Below are 12,841 nucleotides of genomic sequence, written 5' to 3' on the forward strand. Positions count from 1 at the left end.
AAGACTACACAATATTAGACGTAAACATACATAATTTGACGCCATGAAATACGACATTAACCACTTATTAAATTGTCACTAGTTAGTAATTAAAGTGTTGTATTCCCTAGTGTGCCTTGCCTCACCCCCCCCCACCCCTTGCAGGTGAACGTCATCTTTAATATTATCTTCTGTCAACTTGATGTTTGTCTCTACACTGACAGTTGTCTGTACATGGACATGTCTCTATACTGACAGCTGTCTGTACATGGACATGTCTCTATACTGACAGCTGTCTGTACATGGACATGTCTCTACACTGACAGTTGTCTGTACATGGACATGTCTCTACACTGACAGCTGTCTGTACATGGACATGTCTCTACACTGACAGCTGTCTGTACATGGACATGTCTCTACACTGACAGCTGTCTGTACATGGACATGTCTCTACACTGACAGCTGTCTGTACATGGACATGTCTCTATACTGACAGCTGTCTGTACATGGACATGTCTGTACATGGACATGTCTCTACACTGACAGCTGTCTGTACATGGACATGTCTCTACACTGACAGCTGTCTGTACATGGACATGTCTCTACACTGACAGCTGTCTGTACATGGACATGTCTGTACATGGACATGTCTGTACATGGACATGTCTCTATACTGACAGCTGTCTGTACATTGACATGTCTCTACACTGACAGCTGTCTGTACATGGACATGTCTCTACACTGACAGCTGTCTGTACATGGACATGTCTCTACACTGACAGCTGTCTGTACATGGACATGTCTCTACACTGACAGCTGTCTGTACATGGACATGTCTCTACACTGACAGCTGTCTGTACATGGACATGTCTCTACACTGACAGCTGTCTGTACATGGACATGTCTCTACACTGACAGCTGTCTGTACATGGACATGTCTCTACACTGACAGCTGTCTGTACATGGACATGTCTCTACACTGACAGCTGTCTGTACATGGACATGTCTCTATACTGACAGCTGTCTGTACATGGACATGTCTCTACACTGACAGCTGTTTTTTCACAGTTGTCTCTACATTGTCAGCTGTATACAGTATACATTGTTAGTTGTCTGTTCACCAACACGAGTCTCTTCACCAACACGAGCCTCTACACCTACACGAGCCTCTACACCGACACGAGTCTCTTCACCAACACGAGTCTCTCCAGTGAGTGTAGTGGGCTACAACGTCACTACGCTGCTTGGCGCATGTGACCGTTCCTAACTAAGAGCGGATACTTCCTCCCCAGGCTTTGTGAGCTGCTCACAAGCTCTCTTCTCCTTCACACAAAATATTAATCAAGTAACGTGGTCAGAGTTTCATCAAAATTCAATCCATTTCAAGGCGATCTTTTTTTACCAGTTGTAAATTTTATAATAGTTTATGTCAGCTGTGCTTGCCACCAATTGCAACGCTTGCCACCATTTGCAACGCTTGCCACCATTTGCAACGCTTGCCACCATTTCCAGTGCTTGCCACCATTTGCAACGCTTGCCACCATTTCCAGTGCTTGCCACCATTTGCAACGCTTGCCACCATTTCCAATGCTTGCCATCATTTGCAACGCTTGCCACCATTTCCAATGCTTGCCACCATTTGCAACGCTTGCCACCATTTCCAGTGCTTGCCACCAATTGGAACGCTTGCCACCATTTCCAATGCTTGCCACCATTTGCAACGCTTGCCACCATTTCCAGTGCTTGCCACCATTTGCAACGCTTGCCACCATTTCCAATGCTTGCCACCATTTGCAGCCACCATTTCTAATGGTTGTCTGGCCAAAGATCTTAACCACAATACAACTAGGCAATCTGCTTCACACGATACACCCGTACTGATAACGACAATTCAGGTACTCAGGTACCTGAATATACCTGAGTTTCAACATGTATCTAGGAGTCTCGACGGGGGACTGGAAGCCGGTGGCTGATCAAAGGTCCAATGCCGCCAATTTTTGTCTGATAATTTTTTCCACCTGGATTTTGAGTTGTAATAATGTCTTGGCATTTACGAATACGGGCGGGTAGGCGGTTCCTCGGGTTGATGGGCGAAAAAGCATATCTTTACGCGCACTTATTTTCTCTTCCTGTAGTATGGCAGAAACCCGAGATATACAGTGTTTATTATCGTGTGGTGTTGCATGACGTGGATGTTGTTACTTGCGGTGTGTTGCAGGCGGGTGTTGCTGCGTCCTGTTGTGGAGCGGGAGGTGCTGGAGGCGCGCTACGCGGCCGTGGGTTGGGGCGTCGACCCGGCCAATCTGGACACCCTCAGGCAACTGCAGGCTTGCCTTAAACACATCACTAACGTCCCGGTAACTGCCTCTCCCGGCTCACTATACCACCATCTCCCACGCTGCCTCTTCCCCCACACTAACACCTGATCACACACACACACACACACACTTGCTTCTCACTCACGATTTACTTCATAGTAAACCAGGTTTACTATATTTCTCAGGATCAAAGGTGAGAGTTGTTATTGCTGAGAGTGCTGGAATAGCCGCCCATATATCATTAAACATTGAATGTTGTTATGGATTTGACTATAGTAGTCGCTAAGCCATTTGAGCTGCTGGGGACAGAGTTGAGACATATCTAGTAATATATGCATGTAAAATACTTAAACAGTATCTTTGCTGGTACTAGCCCTAATATATTATTTTTTTCATTTTTTTAACATAGTTAAGTTGTTTTATGTTGTTTTACAGAGAGTTTGTTCCTTATTTTTTTGTCTTGTCTAGTTTATTTTACACAAATCGAGTCACCCACAGTGGTTGTAACGATTTGAATAAGTTGTTACAAGTGAAACTTCTAATTCTAATGTCTAATTCTAAAAAAGCTATTATGTCAAGATGCCAAAGATATTTCGACCCTTCCATTCTGCCCAGAGTTGGTGCCCCATATAGGACTCGATATATTTTTAACCTTTCATTAACTTCATTTACTTCAGTTCAAATTGTGATTTTATTCCGTTTGAGCCTAATTCAAACCTTCTCTAGCAAGTATCGCTTCTTTCCCTTGTCTATCATTACGAAACTGTATCTACACATTAATTTGGTATTCTACTGATAGTTCCCTCGTTTAATTAAACAACCATCCATGGTTTTGCGATTGTAATAATATCTATTACATTTTTCACAGAAAGATTAGGGTTCATTAAGAATTAAATTGATGCTGCTAATGAAATTGTCAGTTAAGAGGTGTTATCCTACATCAACTCACCTGAAGCCTAACACTAGAAACTCGTTTATTTAATGAACTTACTATTTGTTTCCATTCGGATTAAACTTTATTTAGTGCTAGGTTACAACCATGTTAGTAAGTGTACTTAACTCATCTGTTTTACTGAAGTATTCCTGTTATTTACGAGGTACACCTTGAGGGTACCTCGTCTCCCTCAAGGTCATGCTTGAGTCTTCCCTTGTTTCCACCATGCAAAAGGCGAATACTTCTTAAGTAACACTTCTTATAGTGAATATGAACATAGTAAGGGTTGTGGAGAGAGAATGTGTAAAATTATATATTGGGTAAAATATCGTAAACGGGATGTACTAGAAGTGAAAGGAGGGTAGAAATAGCCTAAGCTACTCTATCCCTTTGAGATGTAATTTATTATCTCAGTAAACGTACTTGAACTAGATGTGGTCGGATAGTTGAAGTACCTGGGCACACTGAGAATGAGTAAATGAGTGCGTGAGGACGTGGAGAATGAGTTCAGAGTGAACGAGAAGTGACAAAATATTATACTAAATTAATGACGAGAATGGTATTCAGCTGGTTTTTAGATGTGGTGTGACGGTGGTGGGTGTACGGAGTGCTGCAGTATGTGGTGTGACGGTGGTGGGTGTACGGAGTGCTGCAGTATGTGGTGTGACGGTGGTGGGTGTACGGAGTGCTGCAGTATGTGGTGTGGATGATGTGCCAAATAGATGGGAGGTCTATTTATATGTCCTATTTGCTCTGCTGCATTCCGGCTAATGCCCCCCCCCCCTTCCCATGAAAGTAAACAAAGTAGCTCGGATGTGATTATTGAACCCGTGACATATTTTCCGAGGGTTGAGAAGTGACTGTCATGTATTGCGCTGCTGACGGCTTGTGTGATGTGAAAGCACACGTATCCAGTTTCCGAGGTGTATCTCACTGTGAAGTGTTTGTTTTGCCCCTGGACGGTGATGGTGTTACCGGTGGGTGCCCCAGCACACCATGACTCGTCTCCAGAGAGGTCAGCTCAGTGTCCGGGATTGGAAGGTCCTCTACAAGGTTAGTAAAGGCTGAACAAATCCATAAGGCAGTGTCTGGGATGCTCCCGGACGCAGGTTCGAATCCTCGTCACGGCCCTTGTGGATTTGTTCATTTGATGCATCACGTTAGTGTGATCTCTGTGTGTTAGTAAAGGCTCCTCGCTGCCTCGGCCCCTCTAATAAGCCAAAGCTTCCTAGCATTACGTAAGTAATGAAGAAATATGATATATTTACTCACTATAATGTTGGGGCTGAATGTACAACATGGGAAAAACATATTTTTTTACTCTGAAATAATATGATTATATAGCGACAGGTAGACGAAACTACGTGGCAGTTGACGCCACAGGAAGTCGACGCTCCGAGCGACAATGGGTAATTAGATGAACCTAATTTCGCTATGAACTTATATTATTTCAGAGTAAAAATATGTTTTTTTTTCCATGTTCTACATTCAGCACCAACATTATAGTGATTATTTGATTATACTTGGATCAGTGTTTTTGTGATTATTGATGCATATTACAATATATATGTCGTACCTAGTAGCCAGAATGCACTTCTTGGTCTACTATGCAAGGCCCGATTTGCCTAATAGTTCGAGTGATTTTATTTTTTTTCAACAAATTGATTCTAATTGGTTTATTTAAATTATTATTATTATATTATATTAGGAACATAAATTATTGACTTAGTTATGTTACTTTTGGTTAGGTTAAGATAAGTTAGGTTAGGTAGGATAGGTTAGGTTCGGTCATATATCTACGTTAGTTTTGACTCAAATTTTAAAAAATTAACTCATACATAATGAAATGGATAGCTTTATCATGTCATAAGAAAAACAAATAGAAAAATTATAAAAATTCAGGAAAACTTGGCTTATTAGGCAAATCGGGCCTTGCATAGTAGGCCAAGAACAGCGTTCTGGCTACTAGGTATAACATTATATATATATATATATATATATATATATATATATATATATATATATATATACATGTATATATATACATATATATATATATATATATATATATATATATATATATATATATATATATATATATATACATGTATATATATACATATATATATATATATATATATATATATATATATATATATATATATATATATATATATATATATATATATATATATAAACGGTGAGAGTAAATATCACAAGTACGGATAACACAACCCCCTAATTTTATTCCACACTTCATGAGTCACTATAGATGCCAACATGTCCTGAAGTGTGTGGGACTGGGCCGCTGACCCTGGCTAGCCTATGACACTCCCATACCCCTCAAGAGTCATCTTGGCAATTTGTGTGAGGCTAGCCCCAAGCGGCTGGCCGACAACCTCGAATAGGGGGAAACAGTCATATGTTCTTTTGCTCCACTTCAGTATCCTCGATAGTTACCCCCCCCCCCCCAGGTTCCTATGCTCTGTGTTCGGTGTGTTGCTTCGTGCCCTTGTCAACTCCCCACTATATTGTTCAAGTATTTTTTGTGTGTTAAACGACCAAAATGTTGATATAAACAACTCAAATGTTTGTTAATTTAAGTGTGTTGTATTTCCAGTCTCTCTTCAACTCCATCCTGGTGGGCGAACAGTGTCAGGCTCAGGACCAGGACATCCCTATTTTTAAGCAGGTGAGAGAGCCATCTGTAGGCTGGTGAGAGAGCCATCTGTAGGCAGGTGAGAGAGCCATCTGTAGGCTGGTGAGAGAGCCATCTGTAGGCAGGTGAGAGAGCCATCTGTAGGCTGGTGAGAGAGCCATCTGTAGGCTGGTGAGAGAGCCATCTGTAGGCTGGTGAGAGAGCCATCTGTAGGCAGGTGAGAGAGCCATCTGTAGGCTGGTGAGAGAGCCATCTGTAGGCAGGTGAGAGAGTCATCTGTAGGCAGGTGAGAGAACCATCTGTAGGCTGGTGAGAGAGCCATCTGTAGGCTGGTGAGAGAGCCATCTGTAGGCTGGTGAGAGAGCCATCTGTAGGCAGGTGAGAGAGCCATCTGTAGGCTGGTGAGAGAGCCATCTGTAGGCAGGTGAGAGAACCATCTGTAGGCAGGTGAGAGAACCATCTGTAGGCTGGTGAGAGAGCCATCTGTAGGCTGGTGAGAGAGCCATCTGTAGGCTGGTGAGAGAGCCATCTGTAGGCAGGTGAGAGAGCCATCTGTAGGCTGGTGAGAGAGCCATCTGTAGGCTGGTGAGAGAGCCATCTGTAGGCTGGTGAGAGAGCCATCTGTAGGCAGGTGAGAGAACCATCTGTAGGCTGGTGAGAGAGCCATCTGTAGGCAGGTGAGAGAGCCATCTGTAGGCTGGTGAGAGAGCCATCTGTAGGCTGGTGAGAGAGCCATCTGTAGGCAGGTGAGAGAGCCATCTGTAGGCTGGTGAGAGAGCCATCTGTAGGCTGGTGAGAGAGCCATCTGTAGGCTGGTGAGAGAGCCATCTGTAGGCAGGTGAGAGAGCCATCTGTAGGCTGGTGAGAGAGCCATCTGTAGGCTGGTGAGAGAGCCATCTGTAGGCCGGATGAGAGAGCCATCTGTAGGCTGGTGAGAGAGCCATCTGTAGGCTGGTGAGAGAGCCATCTGTAGGCTGGTGAGAGAGCCATCTGTAGGCTGGTGAGAGAGCCATCTGTAGGCAGGTGAGAGAGTCATCTGTAGGCAGGTGAGAGAACCATCTGTAGGCTGGTGAGAGAACCATCTGTAGGCTGGTGAGAGAGCCATCTGTAGGCTGGTGAGAGAGCCATCTGTAGGCAGGTGAGAGAACCATCTCTAGGCTTAATAGGATGTATATATTTTAATGTTGACCAGACCACACACTAGAAGGTGAAGGGACGACGATGACGTTTCGGTCCGTCCTGGACCATTCACAATCAACTTGAGAATGGTCCAGGACGGACCGAAACGTCGTCGTCCCTTCACCTTCTAGTGTGTGGTCTGGTCAACATACTTTAGCCACGATATTGTGACTCATCGCCTGTATATTTTAATATTTCTTTTACATTTGTACACTGAACATTATATAAGTCTACGTAGTGCTTTAATGAACATTGTATTTTAAGTGGCTAGCGTCACAATTAAGGTTTGTGTATTAGTGGTCTACACCAACTAGTCTTCCCTCCTGCTTGTAATTGTAATCCCCCCCATACCTGTTACAGCCACACCTGCAGGTGTGGCTGTAACTTTCCCCGCTACACAAGCACACACAAACTACAGCAATGGTCTAGAAAATGGTTATTAAAGTTTAACTCAGTAAAAGACAAGCTATTAAGCATTGGTGGTACGCGAACAAGGGGACACAGGTGGAAACTTAGTACCCAAATGACCCACAGGGACGTTAGAAAGAATTTGTTCAGTGTCAGAGTAGTTAATGGGTGGAATGCATTAGGCAGTGATGTGGTGGAGGCTGACTCCATACACAGTTTCAAATGTAGATATGATAGAGCCCAGTAGGCTCAGGAATATATACACCTGTTGATTGACGGTTGAGAAGCGGGACCAAAGAGCCGAAGCTCGACCCCCGTCGAGGTCGAGTCGTGAAGTAGTGAGTACTTCACACCTGTTATCTACACCTGAGGTAGTAATATTTCCCACTTGTTATCTACAGCTGTCCCACAACCATAGCGTGCTGTATGTTGCTTGATAGTCACAACTGTTGATGGAGAATTAAGGACACACACACCTGTACCTCCCCCACCCTCACATACATCCCTTCCGGCCTGCCCACACCATCTGTCATGTGGTGTGGGCAGGGTGTAGCTCACTCACAGCTCCGCAGGTGACACCCCCACATCTCAACACAGCTCCCCAGGTCAGCCCCACACCCCAACAGAGCTCCCCAGGTGACCCCTCACACCCCAACACAGCTCCCCAGGTCAGCCCCACACCCCAGGTCAGCCCCACACCCCAGGTCAGCCCCACACCCCAGGTCAGCCCCACACCCCAGGTCAGCCCCCCACACTGATGGTGTCCTTGTCCCCAGACGGGAGAGAGCGTGACGGAGGGACTGTACCGGGCCACCTTCCTCATCCAGAGGATCATGGACATGGAGCAGTCTGAGCGGGAAGCCAGATTCGTCGTCAAGCCCGGCGTCGACACCGACCTCGACCACAGTCAGTTTACTCTTGCTTATCCTAATCGTGTATATGGTATACATTAGCAAGTATATGGTATACTGGCTAGTCTTAATCGTCTGCATGGTATGCATGTATCTTTGTACGTCTGCATATGTGCATGTATATATGAACGTCTGCATATGTGCATATACTGTATGTATGTATGTTCGTCTAAATAAACGAATTTATCTTTGTACTGTACGCATGAATATATGAATGTACGCACGCATGCATGTATGCAGAGAATATAAGTATATATATAGAGAGAGGTACCTTCATAGGTAGAACAAATAGCAATGATTGTGCCTCTCTCCCGCGTCCTCATCTGTACCGTGGGAAACTGTCGATTACAACGTGTTGCTTGCAACGCTGCTACCCGTGGAAGCATCGAACAAGGCGGCGGCCGCTGCCGCCTCCTCCAGCTGCTGCTGCTGCTGCTCCTCCAGCTGCTGCTGCTGCCGCCTCCTCCAGCTGCTGCTGCTGCTCCTCGACTCACTGTTCGCCAACTTTCACACGGATCTTGGTCAAGTGTGTCCACTCACACTGTTTTGCTGCGTCTGCCTTTCATTCATAATGTGGGGAACGTATCTTGCATGTTGCTATCTTCTCCTAATACGTTTGTTGCTGTTATCTATTTATATACTGATCTGTGTATTTGTTTTATCTAATGAGCTTCTGAATGTCCCTTTTACTAAACCAGGAAGGACACAGAGGCAGTGAAGATGAGGAAGCTAAATACCCCGAGTGGTTTTGTAAGAGAGAGAAAGAGGGAGGGATAGATATATAATAAAGACGATGAGTCACAATAACGGGGCTGAAGATATGATGACCAAACCACACATTAAAAAATGGAGAAACGACAACGTTTCGGTCCGTCTTGAACCATTATTAAAGTCGTGTATCGAAACGTCGTCGTTTCTCCATTTTTCTGATGTGTGTGGTTCGGTCATCATAAAATAAAGTATAGCGCTATACAATTAACTCGCACCATAATGGAGCTGGGACACGAAAACAGTTCTTAGCTTATCAATTACACAATGAAACTGTCTTCACAATCCTGTACAAGCGCGCGATAGTTAGATCCAATATCTATCAGTAATGGCACTAGTTATGACCATTATTAAGGGCACGATCTTGGCTAGTGAGGTGCGGTGAGGTGTGGACAGCCGAGGCGAGGCGGGGGGTAAGTAGGGCAGCTGCCTCGTCATCCCCTTCCCGACATCTCCGTCTGCTGCAGTTATTGCTCGGCCCAATAACACTCCGTTCACCCCGTGCTGGGAACGGTGCTCGAGGAAGCACACCGTGCTGGGAAGGGTGCTGGAGGCAGCAGAGGACGCACACCGTGCTGGGAAGGGTGCTGGAGGCAGCAGAGGACGCACACCGTGCTGGGAAGGGTGCTGGAGGCAGCAGAGGACGCACACCGTGCTGGGAAGGGTGCTGGAGGCAGCAGAGGACGCACACCGTGCTGGGAAGGGTGCTGGAGGCAGCAGAGGACGCACACCGTGCTGGGAAGGGTGCTGGAGGCAGCAGAGGACGCACACCGTGCTGGGAAGAGTGCTGGAAATTCGATCATCGTAAAACACGAATCAGGTGTTTTAGAATGCTGTCATTGAATCTATGAGTTTGTGGCGCCTGGGTCTGTGAACCTGTGTCTGTTAACTGTGTGTGTGTGTCTGTTAACTGTGTGTGTGTGTCTGTAACATACAGGTAGGAATTAGATTTGGGCGAATCAGAGACAATTAAGGGCTCTAAAATAAGCATATATCTTCTGCCCTGTTTTGTGTTTGTTTGTGTTTAAGAACATGTGTTTGGAGCATTAATTCGAGGATTGTTTTCTGTGGTCAGAAAAGCGTCGCTTCAGCGGGCTGGGAGAGGTGATGCGGCGGGTGGCGGAGGTGGAGCTGGCACACCTGCCTCAGGAGGTAGAGTCCTGTTGCATCATCTACCTGCCCCACGTGGGCTACCTCCTCGCCTTCCCGCCCTCCCCAGACCTCGACCGGACTCTGAGCGCACAGGACTACAGTCTGCCCGGCCTCGAGTTTATGTTCAAGACGGCAGACATGGTCCTTTATAAGAGCCAGACTTGCTTGGGTATGTACCCCTAAGCCTTACCCCTCGTCTTATGGGCCGGGTCTGTTTCCCCCTGGGTCTTATCTCCTCTTTTGGGCCGGGTCTGTTTCCCCTAGGTCTTACCCTCGTCTTATGGGCCGGGTCTGTTCCCCCCTGGGTCTTATCTCCTCTTTTGGGCCGGGTCTGTTTCCCCTAGGTCTTACCCTCGTCTTATGGGCCGGGTCTGTTCCCCCCTGGGTCTTATCTCCTCTTTTGGGCCGGGTCTGTTTCCCCTAGATCTTACCCCTCGTCTTATAAGCTGTGTCTGGTACTAATCTTTCTTTACATAATAGTTATAATGTTCCAATACACGTAACACTGATAACTAGCAGGGTGACCTCTCAGAGCTGGACCGGGAGCTGGGAGACATGCAGGTGGAGATCGCCAACCACGAGACGCGGATCATGATGCGGCTGGTGGAGACCCTCCTGCAGCAGGCGCACAACTTCCTGGCTCTCCTCCACCACATCCTCATGCTCGACTGGTCAGTCCTCCTGTCTTTACACCTTACTAAATATCTACATGCATCAACTTCACCGCCTATCGCATATTTTATACCGTCCTCCTACAGTTTACAGCAAACCCAAATTTTACCCAATTTTCCGCTAATCAAGTAGTTCCCTGGACTCTTGTTGTACTTGGAATATTCGGAAAATAGGAATGTAACATATCTGATTGTTTGTCTTACCATTATGTTGAGTCATTAATAATTTTGCTGCAATATGAGAAAATACTCACGATATTTTAAAGTTTGATTAAACAGTCGGTTATAGTAGGTCTTCCCTCTCATTTTACAATGATTTGCAGCTCTCAAAGTTCGAAACCAACTTCTATTCTTGCAAGAGCAAAAATAGAAGTTGGCTTCATTCTCGGCTCACAATCGGGAGATCCCGGCTTTGATTCCCGGGCGGAACAGAAATGGTTTGACACGTTTCCTTTCACCTAACGCCGCTGTTCACCTAGCAGTAAATAGGTACTCAAAGAGTTAGGCAGCTGTTGTGGGGGGCAGTTACAGCCCCGCTCCTGTGCCAGACAAGTCCACCACGGGCTCACCATAGCCCGTGCTGCTTGGAACTTTGTGTTCCCAGCAGCTGAATCTATAACAACATGTTGTGGGGTTCCATCCTTGGAAGGGTCAGTAGTCCCATCTTTGGGAGCCTCGATACAAGCCTACAGTGTGTATATATTGGAATTTGTGTAATACATTAGGTTGTATTTTTTAATGACGATGTGTGATTAAATATTATAATAATTCTTTGTGTCGGGGGACAGGAAGCCAGAGTGTATTCATACACGTTAGGCTTATATCGATGTGTCCCCCCCCCTCCTCCAGGTCAAATTCCTGACCCCGCCCAGGATACAGCCCCACAAAACGCTGACTAACTCCTGGGTGCCTACTTATAGGTGACCAGGGATATTAGGTGATAGGAAATGCGCCCAACCATTTCTGTCCCGCCTGGGACTCGAACCCGAAATTCTCGATTGCGAGTCGAGAACGAACTCGACTTAACTTTCGGGACCCGCCAAATATACTTTTGTTTAATATTAGGTGTAATTTTTTAATGTATTTAATATGTACTTAAGTTTCCATCATATAATTATTAATAATACCAAATAGATGCTTCTTGTCCCCGACAAATCGATTGGTACCGCTCCTGTGCCAGGTAAGTCCACTTCGGGCTCACCATAGACCGTGCTACTTGGAACTTGTTCCGAGTAGCTGAATCTATAACAACAACAAAAAATCGATTTAACAAAAAAATGACAAAGTTATCCCTGACGATGAAGCTTGCTGGCGTTTTCTGTGGTGTCGCGGGAGGGCGGGTGGGTCCGGCCGGAGCTGACGCAGGAACCCGTGTTGGAGATCGAGGAGGCCCGCCACCCACTCTACGAGCTGTGTACCCCAACCTTCGTCGCAAACCCCGTCAGGAGCGGCCGTCCTCACCAGTGCATCACACTCGTCACCGGACCAAACGCCAGTGGTAAAACCGTCTATCTCAAGCAGGTTAGATTCACCCTAATTTTTAAGTTTGACAAGACAAGCTACTGTAACTCCTTATTTGTCTGTATGTCTCCTGGGATTCTCCTGTCTCCTGTATTCACCAGTCACATGACGGGAGTTACCTGGGGGTCTTCTCAGAAAACTAGTGGCTTGAGATGTCAACCTTTCTCCCTCTTCGATTCCCCTTGGAGTTTCTTTACGGGCAGGCGAATATAACCCAATGGGCGAAAAAGTATCTGTTGTTTATTTCGCATTGTGGCTTTTGTAAGTAATATTTTCAATAGTATAAGTATCCATGTATTTAACTCAGACCCGTTTATTTGTTAATGATTTATATCATGCAT

General features: G+C 45.6%; 1 protein-coding gene across 2 annotated transcripts in view; it reads left to right on the top strand.

Moving 5' to 3' along the window:
* Window positions 1-12,841, top strand: part of LOC123765720 (uncharacterized) — a 39,378-nt gene that overhangs the window by 18,874 nt on the left and 7,663 nt on the right. For both annotated transcript variants that reach the window (XM_069300659.1, XM_069300663.1), the window contains exons 12-18: window positions 2,198-2,336; window positions 4,222-4,284; window positions 5,852-5,923; window positions 8,254-8,383; window positions 10,232-10,477; window positions 10,841-10,979; window positions 12,284-12,500. In XM_069300659.1, coding sequence (XP_069156760.1) covers window positions 2,198-2,336; window positions 4,222-4,284; window positions 5,852-5,923; window positions 8,254-8,383; window positions 10,232-10,477; window positions 10,841-10,979; window positions 12,284-12,500 — 1,006 coding nt within the window. The remainder of the gene's footprint in view (window positions 1-2,197; window positions 2,337-4,221; window positions 4,285-5,851; window positions 5,924-8,253; window positions 8,384-10,231; window positions 10,478-10,840; window positions 10,980-12,283; window positions 12,501-12,841) is intronic.

The sequence above is a fragment of the Procambarus clarkii genome, chromosome 5 (genome assembly GCF_040958095.1).
Source record: "Procambarus clarkii isolate CNS0578487 chromosome 5, FALCON_Pclarkii_2.0, whole genome shotgun sequence".
In the NCBI taxonomy this organism is placed as follows: Eukaryota; Metazoa; Arthropoda; class Malacostraca; order Decapoda; family Cambaridae; genus Procambarus; species Procambarus clarkii.